Source organism: Arvicanthis niloticus, chromosome 14 (assembly GCF_011762505.2).
Source record: "Arvicanthis niloticus isolate mArvNil1 chromosome 14, mArvNil1.pat.X, whole genome shotgun sequence".
NCBI classification, from domain to species: domain Eukaryota; kingdom Metazoa; phylum Chordata; class Mammalia; order Rodentia; family Muridae; genus Arvicanthis; species Arvicanthis niloticus.
Window position 1 is genome coordinate 17,503,351 of NC_047671.1, and position 24,187 is coordinate 17,527,537.

Sequence of the window (24,187 nt, forward strand, 5' to 3'; positions counted from 1 at the left end):
TGCAGAACTCAGACTTGTCTGATAGCTGATAATAAAATCAGAAGGAGGAGGACCATTTAGCACACAGGTGTAGTTCATGTCTGATAACTCCCTCCAGAGCAAAGTTGGTGGGTCCTGAAATCCATCTCTGGAGTGGCTGGTTTCTCTTGTTATAATAGCTTCATAAAACCTATCCTTTTAGAAATAGTACTCTGTCCTCATTATGTCGGTGGTAATATGGGGCATTATAGATGATTAAAGAATCTAGAGTTTAAACTCTGGATTTGAAGGTCAACTAAGAGAGACTCTAATGAAATGTGAGGTTTCAAGTAACAGCCTCCTCACTGTATTTTTGGCCATGGGTAAAATGGTCTGCCCAATGACCACCTGCTTCATGGTCATGTATCTCATCAATTGTTTCAAAAGATAACACCGTGTCATTCCCCTGAGTGGTATATGGAACAAATCCAGCAGGTGATTTCCAAGAAATATTTGGTGATTTTCCTTGACAGTTTCTTTGACTTTGAGAAAGAGTTCGTTTGTGCAAGTGAATTGTAGAGTTAGCATACGAACTGATCATGTGTGTATATTTTGTTTCTAAACTTTTCCTTTCCACTTTGTATATACTCTGTATATAGGTCAAATAAATTGTGCACATCACAAAATTACATGTATAGGACGGTGCCTGGAACACACCAGGCAGGTTTGCTAGGTTTACAATGTCAGTCCACATGTCTGCCCTTGCTATTAAAACAATTACCCCAGAGTCTATAATTTTGCAAATACAAATGAGAAGGAGGGAGGGAGGAAGAGAGGAGTGAGGAGGGAGAGAGAGAGAAGGAGGGAGGGGAGGAAGGATAGACAGAGACAGAGAGACAGAGAGGAACATGAATATACTGAGAGGAAGAAGGAGATGGAAAGACACCAAGAGGGGGAGAAGAAAAGAGCTGAAAAGACAGCAGGATAGAGAACAAACTACAATAATGAGACATGGAAAGTGGGGGCAGAGAATAGTAACAAATCCCAAGAAGATGCTTTATTGCTTTTTACTGCTTTGAGAAAAAAATAATGCACTTAGAGAACATCTCATTGGCTTGCCTCATTTTTCCACCCTTCAGCTAATTTCACAGTTAAGTGGGGGGCAAAGACAACCCTTCTTAGAGGGAACTTAACCTTCAGTTTTTAATGTAGAGCAAACAGAGTGTTTATAGACACTCTCCTCTGGCAATTGCAAAACATTACAACATTGGCGAATACTTAAAACCAAAGCATATTTCTAACTGCCAGGTCTGTCCCCCAGTTGATAAGTCTCTTTATGAAATGAACTTTAATTACTTAATAATTAGACTTCTATTTGAGAAGATGTGGACTCTGATAGTCCGTCGAGGAGGCTAGAGGGCAAATCAGAAGAACATGCTGTTTCCAGATTAGAGTGTACAGGAAAGAGTAGGGTTGTTCCTGCTGTATGCCAGTGGCTGACAGAGAGACCTCCTGGAGGCAGTGAGCCCCGATATACATAAACCTGGACTGTGAAATGCTTTATTTTCACATTGCCTATAAATCCAAAGCGATTTAGATCTGAATGGAATGAGTGCCTGCCTGAGATGTTCCAACTTTGTGTCTGGCTCTGATGGAAGATTTCTCTCAGTCTGGGTGGTGCTGCCTGCATGGGTGGAAGACTAGAAATGGACTATTGTTCTCCTTATTTTAAGCCTGAGAGCCTAATACTTCCCTACAGATTTAGCAGTTTTGCATTCGTTGCCATGGTGATTTTTTTTTTAAACTCTTCCCTCTTTTATACCATGAGAAAAGAAAATCTCAAGAGGAAAAAAAAAAAACCATGTTTGGTGATTTGGCTGTTAACATTTCCACTGCCCTGGAAACAGCTTGGTTGTATCTGGCCTGTGGAGAAATATGCGTTGGCTTAAATGGGATAGTTGGGTGTATCTGGTTTTGGACCCAGTGACAAGAGGCTGAAGTGCATATTTTGTGCAAGAAAGTGGATCTGGCCTCCAGACTCTCTCAGGATCCCCCAGTCCCTAGCTGGAATATCGTGACCCCAACCCTGAAGTTTCTAGCCCAGGTTTCTAGCTCCGCTCCCCCCAGAGGCTCTTCTCTATATAATCCAGACAATTTATTCTTTCTCCACTCTCTTCTTCTCATCTCTCTCTGCATATGTGCTCTTTCTTTTCCCCCAGACTCTCAATCCCCATGGTGACTTCCCTTGCCTTGGTCCTTGGTGTCAGTGAAGTCAATAAACCTGCACTTAATGTAATCTAATCTGCCTTGAATTGGCTCACTTCACTGGCAGGCAAAGAAATTACATATCCATATCTCTTGCCCAGCCTGGCCTAACTGGTATGAGTCTAGCCAGGAAACATCTGACAATTATTCCTGGGGACAATGATATGTAGGAAGTTGGGTAAATACCACCTAAAAAATAAGCTGGTTCTCAAAGCACTTTTGTAGATTTAAGATAAGAGTGTTGCAGTTCCATTAGGGATTGTCTCCTGATTTTCACACCTACAATCTGTTTCCATGAGAAAGGGTGTGTGCACAGGTGAGCGTCCTATGGGCTAGCTTCAGCTCTGTAACACTTTGTCTGAAGAAGCCACAGCTTTCTCCCACTCCCCCTGCTCCCTGGTACCCCACCCCCCATCATTGCTATTATTCTTCATGGTTGCAAAACCACAGCTCTTACCTCAAATGGAATGAGAGGATTTATTCTGGAGCAATTTATGTAACCATGTCCCAGGAATACTGATTCAGCTTGTCTCGATTCCCATGTTCCAATGTGGCAGGAGTTTAATGGCAATTTTATGTGACACAACAACAAAGGCCATAAATCAAGGAGCTTTTAAAACACATTCCTGGGAACAGTAGCTACAGGAAAGCAAGGAAGTCTCAGCTCAGATGCTTTCTGTTGACAGTCACAGCCTTTACTTGAAGAAAACTAGAATTTTGTTAGTTAGAACACTACAAAAATATGTTACCTGTTAGTCACAAAGGGACCAGGCTAGACACTGTGGTTATCAAGGGATGGCTACTGCAGAGACTAAAGATCAATTGTGATCAGGCTTTCGACCTGCCATGTTCCAATATCTTCACTATTATTAAATTCTTAATCATTTGATGAGCCTTGGCCCAGGGTTCAATGTACAGAGCAACTCTTTTCCAGAACTTTCCTTTACTACTTCCTAATGTTTAGGGCATGTGATGCTGATCTAAGCCAACTATTAAATTAATCACAGGATATAATTTTCATTCAACAAGTATGGATTTGATGAAGAATCAGTATGCCTTGTGCTGTTTGTAATATAGAATAAAACTAGGACTGAGTCCTTCTGCTCATAGAATTTGCAGATTAGCCTGGAAGATAAAATAAACCCCACAGTTCTTCAGTGTCAGTCTGAGTATGTGCTACAAAGGTGACTCGAGTATAACTGGTTGTACCTAGGCAGAGGGATGAAGTAAGGAGTTATTCCCTGAATTGACATTTCCACCTCCTGCATAAACAATGGTTATGTTAATGAGAGCTAAAAAGAATAAACCCTTCATTGTACTGATGGTAGATGTGCCAGGAAGGAATCTGGTTTATGGATGTAAAACAGACCTTGGGCAACATTTAACAAAGTGCACATGCAAAGAGGCTCTTTGTAAATCTTTCAGGTGATAAAGTAGTGTACAGCAGTAACAGAATGATCTTTTATGGAAATCAGAATAAGTGACAGACCCTCTCCTCCATGCTAACTTCATAATGGACCTATATTTCTTGTTGTCAGTCCAGTTTACTATGCAGTCGTGATAGGGATTGGTGCTATCAATAACATTTCTGATGCTGAAGCCTAAACACTTCAGTCTCTATAAGTCACTTATAAGAATGAGAAGTATCTGTATTTATTTTTTCAAGGACAAGAGGATAAAACAGAGCTTCTGTATGTGAAATATGACTTGACTTTCCCATATGCAAAACAAACTGTGCTTTTCTTTTTATAGCTTCTTACTAATAGGCTTTGGTCTGTGTTGACACATGGTAGTGCTGCACATGTCTAAAGCTATGAGGTGACTGGTGTGGGGAGCTTCTGCTATTCCAGGTGTTCCTAGACAGGAAGCTGTTGTAGCATCCTGGGCCAGGCTGGGTGTGAAGGTAGGCATCTTGACAGCAGTTCCTTTTAGGAAACAACCTTCTCTAAAGGATAAAGATAGAAGCCCTCCTGTGGCATTCCAAAGTGGTTTTGGTGCTATTTTGAATAGTACAGCACTCCAGACTAGTTAGTTTATAAGAATTTAATTGAGCACAAAACGTGGAGTTATCCCTCAGTGTATGTGGGGATGGGGGTGACATGGGGTGGGGGAGTTGGTTACAGGACTCTGTAGAAATGAAAATTTCCAGATGTTGATATCTTTATGTAAGATGTCAGTTTTGCGAAAAACACATCCTAGCATATACTTTAAATCATGTCCAGCTGACTCATCGAATGTAATAATATGTAAATGCTAGGTGCATAGTTAGGTTGCCTAGGAAACATGACAGAAAGCCTGCACACGTTTTGCATAAATACAATTAAAATATTTTCAATCAACAGTTGCTGAAGCCTACTGCATATTAAGGGTCTGCTGTCCTGGCTTGACAGAATGTCTTACCCAGTTCTACGGTGCTACTGAAAGAGCAGATTAGTGCCAAATAGAAGAAACTCATCTCAAGCACATTTCAAGGTTAAGGAAATAAAGAAGTTTAAAAACTATATTACAGTACCAAGTTTTATTTTCAATGCTCTTGTTCCACAGCACTCATTTAGATTTTTCTTGTGTTGTTCCATACAAACTGAAGATACTAGTATTTAATAATTATAATTGGCCAGCAACAAAGCTCAGTGTTAATGCACTCAGCTAGATTATATAAGGTCCTAGGTTCAATTCCTATTATACACTCAAAAAAGGAATATATAACTTGTGAAACTTAAGTGAAGTGAACCAAGATGTTTAGTGTAGCATAATATCAAACTTGAAATAATACCCAAATGCAAAGCCATCCAACTCCTGGAGAGATAAAGCAGGAAAACTGACTCCAGATAATCTGGAACCTTGGTGTGTTATCAGTCATTGTCAAGCTTGAAGTGAGTTTGAAAGTGATGAAGGAAAAACCAATGCCAGGTTTCGAAATATGGATATTTTGAAAGCATTTAGACTTGCATAGAACCTACTCAAATATTAAGGTTTAATATTTTTTTATTGTCAGTAAATATTCAGCATGCCCTGTTTCCACAGATACATAACAGGGACATGAGAACACTTTTCAGGTTTTATTTATACAATGATCTCTGTCATAATGTCTGTAAATTATGAATGATATAAAAAATTGAAGGCAGACAGATGATTCTCAGAATAACTTGGAAAAGTGTAAGCTTAGTTATAGTTGATGCTTTTAGAATGTCTATAGGTAGAGTTAGGAGAAAAATATCTCTTTCTAGAAAAACTGCTAAAGAAGTGACATCAAGATAAGAAGCCACTCTGAGGGTGTGGCATTCTACTTTAATCCCAGTACTTGGGAGGCAGAGGCAGGAAGATCTCTGAGGTTGAGGCCAGCCTGGTCTACAGAACAAGCTCCAGGAAAGCCAGGGTTACACAGGGAAATCCTGTTTCAAGACAAAAACAAAAAAAGAAAATGAAAAACAAAACAAACATACACAAAACAAAAACCAAAAATAAAAAAGGAAAGACTAAGTTTAGGGCATTAGACAAGTTGAAAATTATTTTTACAATAATGTGGAAAATGATGTGGTATCATGCTAGATTCCTGGGTACATAATAAAAACAAACAAACAAACAAACAAACAAACAAAACTCTACAGCATTTGGACAATAAGATAATACCAAAAATCTTATGCACAGCCTTGTTCAACAACTGCAGCATAAACTCCCTGATTTAGAAACATATTCTGATAGCTGAGATGGACATGAATGAACAAAGAGCAGAAGTAGGAAACAATGTATCACAAGTAATCTCTTCAGTGTGAACAGACTCTTGCTTACCAGGAAACTAATCTTCACAAAAATCAAAGTTAATCTCATACCCTAGGAAGCACAAAAATATTTACTTTATATTATTGTATCTATTGACTTCTGAAAAATCCAGTATTTCATTTTTATGAGTTTCAGGAAATTTAATAAATAAAATATACTGCAAAATTGATATCATATAACTTCTTATTTCACAACCAGAAGATGTCATGCAGACCTTTAGCTACATATTAGAATCAGTAATTCAAGCCACACAAATGCCTATAAACTTACTTGTTTGTTGCATGGTTTTCTTTGTAGCAGCAAAAGTAAAAGATGAAAAGTCATTTTATAATTTTTCATCATCATAATCTATTATTTGCAGTTTTTCTATGCTCTATTATTAATTTTAAAACGGAAAGTAGTTCTACTCTGGAACCCATGGTACAAGGCATTGAAACCAACATGGTCTTTGCTGTTTCTCTTACTTAAAATCTGACATCAATGTGGTGGTATATATTAAATAAATATGTGTTATATGATTTTGCCTGGGGAGATGTGATGAATTACAATTCACCCAACACTAGCATTGAACAAACAGGTGACGGCAGTGGTAGACCAGTGAGTTTGTTGAGAGTGCTTATGACAACACGGGTGACTGACTCAATCTTTGAGCTGAGGCACTCTATCAGATCCCAAGTCTTTTAAATTTCCCATAACATCCTGCCTGTCAGTTCAGAGGACAATATTGTATGGTGGTTTGTAGACAAGAAGCCAGTTCCATTGTTTCATTATGCTACTATAACAGCCAGATGAGGTTGAGAAAGGAAAACAATTGTTGAATGTCAACTTCAATTACTTGTCTCTAGTACTATTTTAATATCCTAGCAAATATTAAAAAATATTAAATATATTTACATCATATTATAAAATCTCAAAATATAAATAGCAAATGTTTAGCAATCTAGAAAAATTTTAATATCACTGATAATCTGATGGAACACAGTGGTTATGTATTCATACAATGTCTACACCTAATGCAGTACCATGGTTCTGCACATGTAAAAGTATTCAGATATCTTTTCAATTTTCCAAATATATTAAATTTTAGCATGCATTAATGAACTATATTTTTTTATAAATTTAATATATTATTATATAATTATTCGTAATGTTTTCTTTAAGCATAAGATAAATTCTGAAAGTGAAGACAAGAAAGAATGCTATTCAGAATTTAGAGAGTTGCTTGCTGACATAAACCATAGTATAATAATGACGCTCCTCAATGTAGACTCTATACTACAGCAAGTACTCTGATTTCATCCTTTAAATCCACAATTAAGTTAATTAGTAGTAGATTATATATCCTATTTTTTTCTTTAAAATTCATATGAAATTGTACAAAGAACCTAAGAAGACTTTGGACCATGAAACTAGTAACAAATTAATGGATTCCTTTTGTTTTCCCAACCATTCTGGGCAGGTCTAACATAGTTATGGATAAGTTATTGATTGGAAGACTAAGCTTTTCCAAGTGGCTGGTGCCCTCCTAAGATAACTCTGTAGTGTTGGTTTAGGTGACTCCATAGATCCAAATCTAAGAGATTCAAATTTAGGAAGCAGATAGGTAGTTTTGTTATCTATGTATGTGAGATACACTTTAACTGACAAGTTAATATGAAGTGTCTAAATGATCTTGCACTAATTATTTATTTTAAAGAACATTGTATCTCCATAGGATTATATCTCTATCATTTCAAGTACTTCAGGCAGAGATTTAACAATGGTAGTCTTTAGCAACTTGTACCTATTCCATATGAAGAGCTGGAAAAAATGTATACATCATTTATTTTATTGTCTCATGATTCTGACCCCTAGTATTTGAAGTAGACATAAATTTCTCCCTTGACCTAGGCCTGAAGTACCACTATAATGTTTCTTATTGCCTCACATGATAAATTATCTTTAACCCAGTCCATTTACTTTTGACATTCTGTTCTCACCTTATTTTTTCTCAGTTTATGAAAAAAAAAAAAAAAAAAAAGGTTTAGGGGAATAGACCCAAGTTCAAAGGAGCAGAAGTGAAAAGGGATCACAGTAGAATTTGTCATAGGTACAATGCTGATGGGAAAAAAATAAAAACTCTATGACATGATTTAATCCCAAGTATGGGAAATTCTGACTTAATTAAGATACATTTATTAACATTACAATATCATTAAATATAATTAGTACAATGTAATGAAGCCCAGACTAATGAGTTAATAAAATGGGATTGTAACATGTACCTAGAATGAAAACAGTATCATCAAGATTAAGGGGAAATCAAAATATAACAATGTATCTGTGATAACTAAATCAAAGAATCAAAAATTAACATTATTAGGTACAATTAGCCTAGGGGAAAATGTACAGTGCTATATAAATAATGGCACAATTGATACAAGTGTGTTTGGAGTCACCAAATAATACTAAGATTCTCTTGGACAATAGTCTAGGATAACTGATATATTCTTGTTTGTAGAAAGCATAGGAAGTCAAGAACATAGCATCTCCTGCTCTTCTCTAATGAAGCATCAAGCTAGAGGTATTTACTTACCATGCTTTGCGCCATTGTGGTCGGTCACTTATCCTCTTCATTCCCGTTCTACTCTATGAGTCGGACATTTCACATAGCATTTTATGAGAACATGAGAGTGGTCACATGGATTAGCTACTGTTTGACTAACTAGACCAGGAAATGAAACACAATGTGAAACAATTCATATGTATATGTGGTCCACACAAGCTAGAAATACAAGCTACTCTACCTTTACCTTGAGGGCTTTCTTTGTCACATTGCAACCACACCAGGGACGTACTGGTAAATATTCACAGCAAACTGTCACCTACCAAGGGTTGTTGTCTGTTCATATAACTGGAAGTGAATGCATCTTTTCATTCCTGAAACTGTTTAAACTTATACTACATAATCAGTTCTTCATGAGTCAGCATAACTCCTTAGACATTGGTCCAGTGTTAGGTAACTGGGACAGGATAGCATTCAGATTTAAAATAGTGAGGACATACTTGCAGCACTGACACACAAGACCACCATTAACCTGTACATCAAACTTTAGTTTTCAAAGTACAATTTCCTCATTTGTTAAAATTAAACTAAACTTATCTCTTCTGTTTATTTACTTGAAGCTTGATGTTATTCCAGAGTAATCATAAAAGAAGAGGGTTCTAGAGACCAGTGCCAATATTTATCTTCCTACCAATCAAAATAATTTACTCATCTCGCTTGATATGTTATAATATGTGGTAAAGTTAAAAGACTAAACAGAATTTGAGAGTATATCTTCTGGAATACACTATCTCACAAAGAACAGCAGATACTGATAATTTGTGCTTTATTTGAAAGACTCATTCTTTTCTTCATTGTCTTTCTCTTAGGACCATTGAGGTTCCTTTCGCAGACAGAATCTATCACAGCCTTCATGGGAGATACAGTGTTACTTAAGTGTGAAGTCATTGGGGAACCCATGCCAACAATACACTGGCAGAAAAATCAACAAGACCTCAACCCAATCCCAGGAGACTCGCGTGTGGTCATCTTGCCCTCTGGAGCATTACAGATCAGCCGACTTCAACCAGGAGACAGTGGAGTCTACCGATGCTCAGCTCGGAATCCAGCCAGCATAAGAACAGGAAATGAAGCAGAAGTTAGAATTTTATCAGGTATTTCAATACTTACTGCATTCTCCACAGTACAACATGGTTTTCCTTTGATAGATATTTTCTAGGGTTTACATACTCTGTATTGCTTACTGAGGGTTTTTTTGTTTGTTTTATTAACTTTCTTTTGCTATTATACTATATAAGGTAATAACAGCTGTTCTTAAATTTCTGAATACTACTAAATTGTTTTGAAAAATACAAATACGCTTAGTGTCATTCATTTTATTATTTATTCTTTTATTTATACATGTTTGTTTCATTTTTTGCCAAAAGCCCATTTATAATCATTTCTCATATTCTTTCATTTTCTTTTGGTAACAGTCTAAAAGACAGGCATCAATGGATACAGATAATGTGGTACATTTACACAATGGAATATTAATCAGCTATTAAGAATGATGAATTTGAGAAATTCTTAGGCAAATGTATGGAACTAGAAATTATCATCTTGAGTGAGGTAACTCAATCACAAAAGAATATACATGATATACACTCACTGATAATTGGATACTAACCCAAAAGCTCGCAATATCCAAGATTCAACTCACAGACCACATGAAGCTCATGAACAAGGAAGACCAAAGTATGGGTGGGAGACTGCTCCACCTAGGTATCCATTCCTTCTGCAGTGACCAAAGACAGAAGCTGATGTGGATGCCAGGAAGTGCATGCTGACAGCAGCCTGATATAGCTGTGTCCTTAGAGGTCTGCCAGAGCATGAAATATACAGAGGCAGATGCTCACAGCTAACCATTGAGCTAATCAAGGGGTTCCAAATGGAGGAGTTAGAGAGAAGGCTGAAAGAGCTGAAGGGGTTTGCAGCCTTATAGGGGGAGCAACAATACCAACTAACCAGAGCTGCCAGGGTGTAAACCACCAGCCTTGGAGCACATAGGGAGGGACCCATGGCTCCAGCTGTATATGTAGGGGAGGATGGCCTTGTTGGGCATAGGTAGGAAAGGAAGTCCTTGGTCCTGTGAAGGCTGGATGCTCCAGTGTGAAAGAATTTGTGGGTGGGGATGTGGAAGTGGGAGGGTGGGTGGGATCACATCCTCATAGAAGCAGTAGGAGGGGGGGATAGGATAGGGGGTTCCTGGGTAAGGGGAAATGGGGAAAGGGAATCACATCTGAAGTGCAAATAAAATATCCAATAAAAAAAGAAATAAATCTTTCCCTTTATAACCATATTAAAAACAATGAAAAGATGTGTGAGGTTGAATGTCATCCTTAGATTAATACTTAACAAATATATACTCAAACTTGGGCACAATAATTTCTTAAATGCACTGTACTGTGCATGGGGAATGTACCATTGATTAAAACTTACACAGAGCCTGGACTTTTAGAGTTCTGGGCCAATGTAAACATACAAATAATTATGACAAAATGTAATTAATGTTATGTTACAAAATTTTGTTTCTTTCTGTCTTTCATCCTTTTTTCTTCGTCTTGAGTAAATCTCTATGATTCTGGCCATCTCATTACCATCTCCTAAGTAGCAAGAGTTCAATTAGCTACATCTACATCCATGTGTCTTCCAGTAATGATATTATCACCCATTTCTATAGTATCTATGCTTTCAGTTGGTCGTTCTTGTCAGGTAGTTCTATACATACTTTCAGGAATCACAGAAAGCAATGAGATATTTGAATGAACTGCTCTTCAAACGGTAGATGCTGGTTTCCATCTGATACTCTTAGTTGTTTGTAGTTATCATAAATACTTCACATATAGACAGTAAAAGTTTTCTAAAAGGAAAACTAGCAATTCCGGTGACATTTATTCGGTAATAAAGAAGGAAAGTTTAAAACATTGTTCTAATTTCCTTGTGTCATCTACGGTCCATCAGTGACATAGATACTGACCTCAGTTTCCAAGTAACTATTGCATACTTCTATCTTCCATCCACCTTGCAATGATAATGGAGAATTTATTAGTAACACATGCTCAGATTTATTTAGAAACCAATTTCATATGCCCCAAATTAAATATTCATATTTCTATGTCATAAGTAATGCATATATTGAATCATTAGATAGGGACCTAAAACAAATCACATTTAAAATATTGACAAGAATATGCTTGATTATCTTAATATGGAATGGACCCTATTTCCAGTAACATTCAGGAATCACAGTGAATTAATCAGATATTAACTTTTGAATAGAAAATGCAAAATAGACATTAAATTGCTATTGGCTTTTATTTGTTCATTATGCAGGCTGTATTGTAATTGAAATGTGTGGAGATTTATTTAAAGACACATTGTTAATTTGATTCAGATAAGAAGACATCAGTATACTTTGGAGAGATATGATATTTCTCATTAGAATGAAACTAAAGTGAAGAAAGGCTATGTGTTGAGGTGATGTAGGAAGAGTTGGAAGGGGAGAGATGGATATGATCGTGTTACATTGTGAATGTTTAAGTCCTGGCTTTTAGCTTGATGCTTTTGTGGAAGTTCTCACATTGGGAGCCAGTGCTTCTCTGGCTCTTTTGCCTGCTCTTGAGACTCTTTGTCTCCTGTTTAGTTGCCTAGGGCAGCCTTTATTAGGAGAGATTTGCCTTATCTGTATCTTGTTTTGCCCTGTTTGTCTTTTGTCTCTTGGAGGATTGCTCTTTTCTGAAGAGGAAATGGAGGGGGAATAGATATGGGTGAAAGGAGAGGGGCGGAAAAGTTGGAAGAAGTAGAGAAAGGAAAAACTGTGGTCAGGGACATATGAGAGAAGACTTTATTTTCAATAAATACAAAAGAAATTCTCAAAGAAAAAACTGAAATAATGTAACGTATTTTATTTAAATTTTTGTTAATTCAAATATTCAATCATCAACTTCCAAAAAAATTATGAGCTAACACACACATGCATGCATGCACACACACACACATACACACATGAAATCATACTTGACTAAGTCTGTGTATACTTGTAATGTAATGGACTGTGTAAGAGGAGGTCTGTCTGATTCATTTGTTCCCAGGTTTTCCTGTTTCTAGCTCTAAAGCAAAAAAATCCACAAAAGTTATAAGATTATACAAGAGAATGAGTAAGTCATTATCCTTAATGCCTGAGTTACTAATTATGCTTCTCTGATTTTTAACAGCTTGTTATTTTTCTTGAATCGGTTTCCACTTTCCAGAAACACCAGCTTGAAGCACTAATTGTTACATATACATAGTGTACATTTCTAACTCTTATTCTCACTCTTATCTAAGTAAAAATGGTATGGCCACTAAAACAGAAAGCCATAATGTGATTAGCATGAATTAGTAGCATCTAACTTGTGCATGTAGTGTATACACTTTGTAAACTGAGGCAGAAATATGTTCATATGTTTGAGACGTGACTAGGCCATGTAATGAATTCCAGGTCAGCTTGGGTTACAGAATAAGATGCCTCAAAACAAACAAACAAACAAACAAACAAAAACAAAATAAAAACAGTATTGAAATCATAAATCATTAAAAATATTTTTCTGTAATGCCTAAAGCCGTATGCTGTGAAGTTATATATTGCATTAGTGCTAAAGTGAAATTTTAAAGCTTCAGTAGCACATGCATTAGCATTATTTGGTAAAGTATTAATTATTTATTTTTTCATGTATTTGTTTGTTTATTGTCTTTGTAATACAGACCTAGGGTTTCTGACACCCAGAGCAAGGGTTATATCACCGATTGTAATCTCTTTTTATATTTTGAGACAAGGTCTAACTAAGTTGCTTAGGATAGCCTTTTTCTCACTCTGTCATCCGGACAGTCCTTGAATTTTGGATGTCCTTCCCTCAGCTTCCCAATTATCAGGATCGAAACCTGTCACACCCTAACCATAGTAAATCTCCATGTATATGTTTACAGAGGTTTATTTAATTCTAAGTAACTTGAACATTATAAACTTATTCAAACTCATGGAACCCATTCTTGGTCATAAGTATCCAGAGATCACTAGGCTCTGTTAAATTCTCAGTTTAATAAGTTAAGTAATAGTGATGAATTTCAGTTTATAACTACTGCATCCCACACCATTTAGACTACCTCCTACATTGCAGTCATTGGTTACAGAATAAAAGAGTTGATAAAATCCTGGAAAGGGAATCCATAAAGCAAATAGATTATGCTGTGAACAAGAGAAGTCAAAATGTTCTCACCCTGTGTATGATGTCATGATGATCAAGCATTGTTTAGCTATAGCAACTATAGAGAAGGAAGAAGAGGAGCAGGAGACTGGGGAAGTTTCAGAGATTCTGCTAGAGGGCATTAGAAAACAGAAGTGGTGGTGAGAGGAGGCAGACCAGAAGAAAGGAAGTTAGACTGGGAAGAAAGACAGGTAGAAGTCATCATGATAATCTTGCAGAGAAATGACCAGGGGCTGCTCCTTTGGTGACATTAGAATGGATTAAGAAATGGAGATAATCTCGATGTTGTTAAGGGCAGATATTGTAACTTAGAGGAGATGAGGTGCCATTGGGGTTCAAACAGAAGCTGGGAAGTGGGATCTGAGTAGAGACAGGTGTGGTCATGTCTTACAGTGTTACTAAGACTGGGCATCAGAGAAGATGGTTGTTACAGATAATATCAATGTTGTATTTCAAGAGAGGTTTTCCACGGTATTTCATCTTTTCCACATGAAAATAATTATTTCTTTCAAAAGTAGGAAAATTGGTAACTAATTTAATTTGTTGATTAATGATTTAAGACAAATTGAGTTTTTCCATATGAGTAATTATATGTTTTTGATAGAGTAAATTAGCAGCGAACAGCTTTAGTACACTAATTTTTTTTTAAATATCATCTGAAGCAGTACAGGTTGTAATGTTTCAAAACAGCATATGTAATGGGGACTATATGATAGATTGAAGCAGCCAGTAATTGTGGTTGTAAAATTAACTTTATTCGTGGTTCATCACATATGAATGCCAAGCCAGAGAGTGAATTGCTGAATTATAAATCTGCTTTGAGAAGTAGGTCGACAAAAAGAACTGGTCCAGGCACTGGAATTCTTGTATCAGTTTTTTAACGATCTAATTGTATTACTCGGTTGATAATTCAATCTACTGTTTATTTAGCTGTAGTCAAGTGATGCTATGTCTTCTATAGACGCAGAGGTAATAACTTTCTGTGGTTTGTTGAAAATATATTCTATTTTTGTTATAATGTTTAATTTTATTTCAAATATAGTCTGGGCAGTTTTTAATTTTTATCTTATTTATGAGCAAAGAACAGATAATTTCACAATATCATTAAGAAGACAATATTATATTCAACATTACATTTGAATAAATTACCCTCTTATTAAAAAAATAATTACAGGCTTTCATAGGAAGAACTCCCAGGTGCAGTTCCAGACCACTGAAATAGTGTGACTCTCAGAAAACATATATTTTTGTTTCCAAGTATGTATAGTATTTATATTATTGTATAATTTATGAAAGTGTTCAATTATGTCCCCAAAACAAAAAATGTGTATTATATATATTTTTTAAAAATTGTATCAAATTTTGCAAAAATTTCCAAAAAAAAAAAATTGCAAATCTAAATCCCAAAAGTTGGGATTTAGTGATTTAGTGATTTAGTGAATTTTAGTGGTTTAGTGATACTGTAGGTTGATAGCCTTCATCCAGTTTGGATGACATAGTGAGCAGCTGGCTAGCCAGAGATGAATAGCAAACATTTATCACACACATAAACAAAACAAGTTGATGTTCATCTGAATCTTTAGATTCTGACACTGCTGACTGATCAGGGTAGTAGCTGTTGAAAATAGGATTAGAGTTAACAAGACCTTAAAATTAGACATGACTGGGGTTTGCTGCTGTAGTAGGGCTTACTTCTTAATAGCATTTTGCCGGCTCTGGACCTTCTATTAGTACCAGAGCCAACCTTTGGAACTCAGACAGCACTTTATCCACTAAGCTGACATCATATTCATAAACTTATTTTCATAAGACAATAGCCACTGCACCTTCGTGTCTCATGATGTGTCTCCTGTGCTTATCCATAAAATTCAATCTTCTGTCAAGATAACTCTGTCCAGATATTATAGCAACTCATCCACACCCTCATCCACATCTTCACGATCCTCCACTGCTTCTAGCTCTTTTACTGCTCCACACACATCTGAAGTACCTACATCTTTACAAACACAGGACTCCTCAACATTATCTATCAAAGTTGTAATCAACTTCCTTCATAATCCTATTTGTGTTAATACTGTGATCTTCCACTAACCTTAAAAATTCTTAATGGAATTTATAACAATGAATCTTTACCAAACAATTCACTTTTTTTTTTTTTTTTTTACTTCTTCAATATTCCTTGTATAGATCACCAGAAGAATCACTCTGTATGAAAGAAATAACATTATGGAATGTATTTCTCCATTAATAAGATTTGGACAGAAATTACTCTTTGAACCTTGGGATGCAGAATAGATGTGATATTATCAAACATGAAACTATAATGTCATTAAACTGCTCTTCAGTGACGAAGAGTATTGCCAGTGAGGAGTAGCATTTTGTTTTAAAAAAATTGTTTCTCTTTTGGTATGTGTGCAGGTATCAATGCTGGGCTTAAATACTACATAATATATGCCACAGACAGTTCTTTTGTCACCTTAGTTTTGTTGTAGTTTGAGAGCAAAAGCAGAGTAGAGAGATGTACAATAATTAAATGACCTCAAGCAGATATTCACAAATGTGAACTAACATCAGTCTTTGTAGGAAAAAATATGACTGGGGAACCCAGGGTTCCTCCCGCCATGATGTGGGTAGTTGGCTGGGAATGCTCTGGGTTCCTCCAGCTGGAAGTTGGGCCCGGCTGCTCATTAACTAAAGGCCTTTCCACAGTTCCTCACAGTTCCTCATGGCAGCATGGCCCCAACATATGAGGAAGTTTCCAAAACCGGTTTATTGACATGGTGGATGGTGGATGGTGGATGGATCTGGATGCACACACCACCAAAACCCAGGGTGGACCTGAGTTAAATAGGGAGGGGAAGAGGGGGGAGGGGCTGGGGAGGAATGTTTAATCGGCTCTACCCTCTGGCCTTCAGATACCTTATTAGTATGTAAATCTCTCTAGGGCTTGTTCATCACACCCTTCACCTGTGTATGTGATTGAAGGGCGAAGGTTGAATGGAGATTAGACATTGTGTTAGGCCCGACATCCCACTCTCTTTTCTTTCATAAAATGAGGGGCAACTCTGCCTTAATGAGAGATGAGGACCACATAGAGTAGTCTGGAATCCAGGAGCATAGGGAGATATATGCCATCCCTGACAGGCAATGTCCTGTTGGGTCCCCGGCTATCTCAAACCCAGAGCTCTACCGGGGAGACCAAACCTTCTCTTTATGGCCCAAATCTCACTCTTTAGTGAAAATTTTGGATGAGGGGGTTAAAAGAAGACACTATGAAGGCCATAAAGTGTGGCACAATTAAGCCAAAGGGTAAGGGGAGTTGGGGGTGGGGGTTAGGAAGGCAAGATATCATTGAAACAATTGAACACAGGTGGTACAGTTTGAGGGTAATAACATCTGATTAATCTAAATAGACATTATGTTTTCCTTACTAACATGTAACTTTTGCTATGTGACTTTGGCAAAAGAGTTCATTTGTAGCCTTCCGTCCCAATGGGTCTCTGGGGTTCAAAAGCTCGTTCCACCAGGTGCTTGGCAGTCTCTCATAGCTTAGCGCCCCAGAGAGTATGATTCCAGAGGATGTTAAATATGTTATATAAAGTTGAACTCTGCATACTGAGATTCTTTAATCTCTTGGTTACACATTTAAAGTGAGTATATTTGTCTATGGTTGGGAATATTTGCAAGTGCTGCTTAAGATTATATATTCTGATATAACTATAGCTCAGAAAAACAGGAACAAGGAAGCAAATTACAAGTATGAGTCACCTATCACTAAATATTTTTCTCTTAGACTTCATGTTACCTGAAGTAAAGCATTTTCTACTCCATTTAATTTTTTTGTAAAGGGTAATTTTGAATGTACTGGTTGTGACACCAGGCTATAAACAGAACATGTGGTCTTTTGAAGATTTAAAAATGAATAAAATTATTACATGTGTTTCTTTTCTATATATTTTTAGGAGAGAATAAATTATGTTCATACATTGTATTATGCTCCATGTAGTGCAGATTTTCTACAAACCATGATTTACCAAGACTCCATAAAAGGGTCTGAACATGGACCACCACAATCCATTTTCCTACATTTTGTTCAGACTGAGTTAGTATCCCAATATATTATTATGAAAAATGACCAAGGACATGGATCTTAACATCAAACTAAGCACGCATCTTGGTTTCGCTCATCCTACTTGTACAATGTGGAACAAATTACTTAATTTAAAGCATTATCTTGTGGAACAAAGACAGAGATAGGGTATATTTTATAGAATGATTGTAAAGATTAAATTTGACAGGCCAAATACATTTTGTAGTCCTCAGCAGATACTGTAATTATTTCTGCATTTTAGAAGCTTCCTCAATACTAAATAATTTGATTCTCATGGGAAGATTATTTTCCTGATTATTTACCTTGTTTTGATTATGGGTATACAATCGGCCTGGCAGTTAAATATCTGTAACATGTCTAGACTTCTCCTTTCTTTTTTTGTATCTAAGCCACAGATACATGAAAGCACTTTCCCTCTAGTATTTCATTACTCTACGGTTTCAAACCATGCCTCTCCATCTTCTGCTGTACTCAATAAGCCGCATTGGTTTAAGTGAGAATGAGGAGAAAAATATGATTACTAGTATTTGTTTTTCAAAATCCATTAGCAATTCATACAACACTATTTTATTCGGCTCATTTTTATACTGAGGTAGGATGTGATCTGACTTTGCAAATGTCTTCACTGCCAAGGATGTCATTTGTTATTTCATTCCACATACAGCCCCAACTCTGCCTTTCAAGGATTTAAGAGTTCCAGTTTGCCACAGAAACTCCAGTACTTTGGAACATGCATGGCAATTGCAATCATGCAATAATTATTGATAAAAGAGTCAGATTATGAGGATTTTTTTCTATGTTTAGATGGATAAAATCCCTTTTCTGTTTATATTACTACAAATTTCCCAAGATAAGTGCCTTTCACTGTACAGAGTTCACCAAGAAACTATGTGGCCTCTTACCACGTAGGAGCTACCATTGAAACTGGGCTCAAAGGCTCAGGAATGAGTGGGCATTCATGTTATATTAAAATTAGAACAGGAAACAATGTCATATCTTAATGGATAGGAGACAACTGAAAAAGTGGCCAATTCAATGGAGTTGATCAAAAATCCTTTTGGAGGCTGAAGAAATGTCTCTATGGTTAATAGCACTTGCTCCTCACATAGAGGGTTAAGTTCATGTTGCAGCACCTACATTTTGGCTCACAACTGTCTGTAACTCTAGTTCTAAGGTATCCAGTGCACACTGAGCTAGGACTATGTGTTGTTGTGCACATACTCACATATATGGAAAATATGCAATATGTAAATAAATCTAAAGAACAGATTAAAATCATATCAATTGCAACAATATTTAACATGTTAGTATTATGAACTTAATTAATACTGATAAATGAGCATTCTCTTACCTGGAGTCTGTCTCTTATCACAATTGGAGTAAGAGATCCATGATTCCTATTAGAAAAGGAAAATACTGGGGGTGGCAGATATTTCAATTCTGTCTGCCCACTACACTCACATAACAATTCTCATCCCATCATTTAAGGCATTACTGTTTTTACTTTCCTGTTGATGATGAATAATGTTAGTTATTGTTTATTTTATTTCATTTATTTCTTTTAGCTTCTACTTTATGAAGAGTTACTATATCCCAAAAGGTAAAAAGCAAAAATGACCTTCTTTTGATAGGCCTCCAAATGGAGCAATGGGTGTTTCTTGAAAAGAAGGACTCCTGTGTTCTCCCAAGCATAATGAGTTAAAAGCATATCCAACTCCAATAAGGTAGTGGCAGGCAGTCTTTCCTAATTCAGACATGAGGATGTGTGGAAAGGAAAATTAATTTATTAGTGTAAGTGTCAGAAACAAAAACTAAAGTCACCAGAATACTTGCCTTTTCTACATTGTTTAAAACATTACTTCCTAGGAAAAATAAAAGCATATTCTTTTATAAAGTACAACAGTTTTGCCATCATTACCATAACATATTATAAATAGCAAGGAACCCAGATAGTTTTAGTTGAAAGTAAAAATATTAAAAGCAAGTATTGAAATAAAAACCACATTACTTTGCTGGAGAGTTTCCAATGTGTCTTCATATATATATATGAATTATGAAGATTTTTTGATTCTTTAAATTAATTTTGGCATATCATAATGCCAACATTTGTAATACTTAAGTAAGCTTTAAAAAAATTAAACCATTCTGAAAAAGAAAAATCACTTCCTTCAGACCTGCTTTAGTAATTATTGAAACAAAATTTCCCCGAGAGACAGAAGGAATTCAGCCATACGGTAGTGACAAGAATAGATTTCTCTTTCTTCCAGATCTAACCACAAATAGCAGTGAGGGTGCGTTCATGGAAAAAGTAAGAGGAAATATGAACAGATGTAGGAATATTTACAGAGAGGATGTCATTTTTAGTATGAAATTAGTATAAATAAGTCAAGAAAATGATAGAATCCCAAAGTGAAGAACAACTCCTAAGAGAAAAAGTGACTTCTTGCTTCCTCTCAGTTCAAAGCTCCCCAGTATACAGCCAGATGAAAATGTTTAGTTTATATTAGTTTATATATTTTTTGTTTTTCAAAATAGACAGGTTCTCTCTCTCTCTCTCTATCTCTCTCTCTCTCTCTCTCTCTCTCTCTCTCTCTCTCTCTCTCTCTCTGTATGTATTTGTGTGAAGCCTTGGCTATCCTGGAACTCACTTTGTTCCAGAAAAGGCTGGCCTCAAACTCACAGGGATAAACCTTCCTCTGACTCCAGAGTGCTGGGATTAAAATATGTCCCACTACCACCTGGCAATTTTTTAAATTTTTCTTTTTATTAAATACTTTCTGATTCTTATGCTCTGTCAAGATTAAGTATGTTTTAGAAAAAACAATTCAAACAATGAGTTGGGAGAACTTCCATGGGAAATTTCACTCTGAGCTTGCACCATTCATGTGCCTGATGGTGTCAGAGAGATGCAGACCTGCAGAAGCTGACTGGAAGGACAATGGCTATCAGTCAATAGGTAAATAGCAGGCTAACATTAAGGTGGGAAAGCAAATAGAAAAATCTGTCAAGTTAAATGAATATGTAAGTCGTGTGTTTGAGCTTGCTCTGCTCTTCAGTTCCAGTTGGAACATACATGATTATCCATTCAGGTTTGATATTAAGGCACACCAAAAAGTCTACAATGGGGAAAATGGTTTTTCATTCACAAAACATGAAAATTAAAACCATTAGTAGTTATTTTCAGAGTGACAGTTATTAAGCTGAGAAAACTAGTAATTTTGTTTCTTGCTGACACATATTCCAAAAATCTATAATTTAATTTTCTATGCCTCAGTTACTTCCCAGAATCAGCACATAACTTCAGTGGTGAAATTCCTAAATAAGAGTTCTGAAAAATGGTCCCCTTAAGAACAGGCTTTCATCACAGGCTGATCATGTGCTTCCATTAACCCACAATCCTCTAACACCATGATCCATGTAGTATGATGACTATAAGAGAGTTTCATTCTACTCCAAATAGCAACTCCAGTTAGATAACTTATATGATCAAAATAGGCATTTGCCATGAGGGCCTTAAACAGCAAAGGTCTGATCTATTAGGAAAAAAAAAAAATCTATGACTAAAGAGTGTTCCTAAAGAGCCTCAGACTCAATTGTAATTCTTGACAATTCCCTTTGTCTCAGAAAATGCCACTCAAAACTACTTATTCTCTAAATGCACTAGTAAACCTTTTATCTACCTCTTTGTATCAGGGGCTCCAATAGCATTTGATGGGATTTTTTTCCCCTGTATATATCAATCATAAGCAGAGTGTAATAGTATGTGATTCCAGAGGATCAAGGAATAACTACCAGAGTAGACAATTCCTGAATGATAATGATTAGACAATGTTTAATGTTTTACTGTTTTATATGATAAAAATAAGGACAATAAAGATGAGACAAAGGAGAAGAAAAAGCAAAAGGATAGGAAAGGGATAGGAAGGATGTAGAGGAAGGGGGAAAGGAACGCACATTACCAGTTCTTATTTGATAGATTCAAAGCTGTTCTTGTGCTGACGTGCTTCTTGGGTCTTCATGATGATTGCTCCTATGATCTGTGTTTCATGGATGTCTTAGTTAGGGTTTCACTGTTGTGAAGAGACATCATGACCAAGGCATGACCAAGGTGGTAGCTTACAGTCGCAGAGGTTCAGTCCATTATCATCATGGCAGGAACTACAACAGTGTTCAGGCAGGCATGACTCTGGAAGAGCTGAGAATTCTACATCTTGTTCCACAGGCAGCTAAGAGAAAACCAGCTCTCATGTAATTAGAAGGAGGATCACAATACCCATCCCCAACATTGACACACTTCCTCCAATAAGGTCACGCCTACTCCAACAAGGCCACCCCTCCTAATATTGACACTCTCTAGGCCAAGTGTATTCAAACCACCACAGTGGATTTCTGTGGTCCTCTGAGGGAACCTGTGAGATCTGACACTAGTACTATACTCTCTTTTAGAGTCTTTGCCAACTGCCCTGGAATGCCCTTGATGAAACAGTAATACTTATTAAGCTTGATAGTTTTTATGTTAGTTTGGCTTTATCTTCTGTTGGTCAAATGTAGAAAAAGCACATGAAGGATATCACAGTACACTGTACCTTGTACACACTTCTGTGATAATTTTGATTACACACAGAACTAGCTATATTTTTGTTGGTTCCCCTTATGAAATGAACATTAGAATGACTTGAAAAGACAACTGGCAGGAGGGTGATATCTTTTCAGACTCAGATACTTGTGAGATATTTTATCAAAAGTGTAAAGCTTGAATGAGTCACTTGAGAAAAAATATTTTCTACAGAGAATTAAATTCAAGCTTCTAAGCTAAAATTAGAAATTTGATAAACTTACAAATTTGACTGGGACTTTGACAGCTTTCCAACATTAAGAGTCATTTTGATGAGGTTTGCTGGTAATTGTAACAAATAACTTTTTCTATAATGATACATGTCAACAGTTGGAAGTCCTGACTAAAATAATATACTATTCCAAATTACCATCAACTGATGTAACAAAATCATAAATGATTCAGTCAAAGTAGAAGATGGGCCAGATGAATTGTTTTTATAAGATAGTACAAAATGTTTATTAATACCATGTTAGATTCTATATTACAACTAACTGTCACAAAACTAGTTGTTGGGATTTGGTAGAGTGTTAAAGGGATACTTCTACAATTATCTGAAAAGTCTATCAAAATTTGCCTTTGACTTCTGTAAGTGTTAGAGCTTTGAGGGGGAAAGTCTTTTCCAGTGCAAATGTTCCAGTTCTGAATGGGAATATAAGTGTCTATTGGGGGCAGGGTTCCAAACTCAAATGTTACTACTAGACTCTAGGCACAGGTGAGGTGTGGATATGTAGGATAGATGTTAGCACGTAAGAAAAAAGTATCTAAAAGTCTGGTCCTGACTTTGAGCTTTTCATTCTGAAAGGGCGGAGGTTGGCCACCTACTACTAGAGGGGCTGGGTCCAGTCTTGAAGACCATTAGAGTGTTCTGTTGGCAGATTCATGTGGTTGGCAGTCCTCAGGGGTGGAGTTGGCTATTCACATGGCTCTGGACTAGTCACAGGAAATGCAACCAAAACTACCCACGAGAAATGTATGAATTAAGAGATCATCTTAAAATCAGCTTATTTTAAATCAAGTCACACTTTCAAGAAGTTTTTACAAATGTATGAAATCACCACTATTATCCCTGCTGTTTTTGTTGGAATAGCACATTATTCTTGAAATGCCCATTTTGTAAGGTTCAGGTACCTTAAGAGAATTCTTTGGAGTCCTCAGTAATAGCCAGCAGACTTAGATCCTCTGTTGACATTATCATGTAATTCTCCTTTTAATGATTTTAAAATAGTCTCCACCAAGTCAGATAACTGATGAAGCCTAAGTAGGCCAAAATTTCCATTTAAAAAGAAGTGAAAAGGGAAGAGAACTCCAGAGGAATAGTCAAAGGCAATAAGTTGCTATGTGTAGCTCTGTGCTCCAAGGCATCTGTCTAGTCTCAGGAAGAACTGTGTATGACCCTGTAATAACTATTTTCTGAATCTTTTTTTACATACCACCCTCTTGGTTTCTAAGGGTGCCCCCTCTGGAGACTGGCAGACCAGCTCAAAACCAAAACCAAACCAGAGAAAACAACAAGCCATCATTTTTTTCTTCTTTTTAACAGTAAAACCTAAACCGTGTTTTAGTTAAAATACATTATGATTGTTACAATCAAATCAGAATCACAAGTCATGTAATTTTGTACATAT

At 36.4% G+C, this 24,187-nt stretch overlaps 1 protein-coding gene across 2 annotated transcripts in view; it reads left to right on the top strand.

Annotated features, from left to right (window-relative positions):
- Dcc (DCC netrin 1 receptor) overlaps positions 1 to 24,187 on the top strand; it is a 1,059,673-nt gene that overhangs the window by 498,525 nt on the left and 536,961 nt on the right. For both annotated transcript variants that reach the window (XM_034518676.2, XM_076912482.1), the window contains exon 3: positions 9,418 to 9,702. In XM_034518676.2, coding sequence (XP_034374567.1) covers positions 9,418 to 9,702 — 285 coding nt within the window. The remainder of the gene's footprint in view (positions 1 to 9,417; positions 9,703 to 24,187) is intronic.